General features: G+C 68.4%; 1 protein-coding gene across 1 annotated transcript in view; it reads left to right on the top strand.

The window, feature by feature from the left end:
* Positions 1-269, top strand: part of LOC104166335 (B-cell lymphoma/leukemia 11A-like) — a gene marked incomplete at its 5' end in the record, with an annotated part of 2,052 nt that overhangs the window by 1,125 nt on the left and 658 nt on the right. The window contains one exon of the mRNA XM_009706223.1: positions 9-260. Coding sequence (XP_009704525.1) covers positions 9-260 — 252 coding nt within the window. The remainder of the gene's footprint in view (positions 1-8; positions 261-269) is intronic.

The raw sequence follows: 269 nt of genomic DNA on the forward strand, positions 1-269 counted from the left end.
CCGGCGAGGAGGGCCGGTCGATGCCGGACGTCATGCAGGGCATGGTCTTGAGCTCCATGCAGCACTTCAGCGAGGCCTTCCACCAGGTCCTGGGGGAGAAACACAAGCGGGGCCACCTCCCCGAGCCCGAGGTGCACAGGGACACTTGCGACGAAGACTCGGTGGCCGGCGAGTCCGACCGCATCGACGAAGGGGCGGTCAACGGCCGGGGCTGCTCCCCGGGGGAGTCTGCCTCGGGAGGGCTGTCACAAAAGCTGCTTGTCGGGAGG

The sequence above is a fragment of the Cariama cristata genome, unplaced genomic scaffold (genome assembly GCF_000690535.1).
Source record: "Cariama cristata isolate BGI_N322 unplaced genomic scaffold, ASM69053v1 scaffold27948, whole genome shotgun sequence".
Taxonomy (NCBI): domain Eukaryota; kingdom Metazoa; phylum Chordata; class Aves; order Cariamiformes; family Cariamidae; genus Cariama; species Cariama cristata.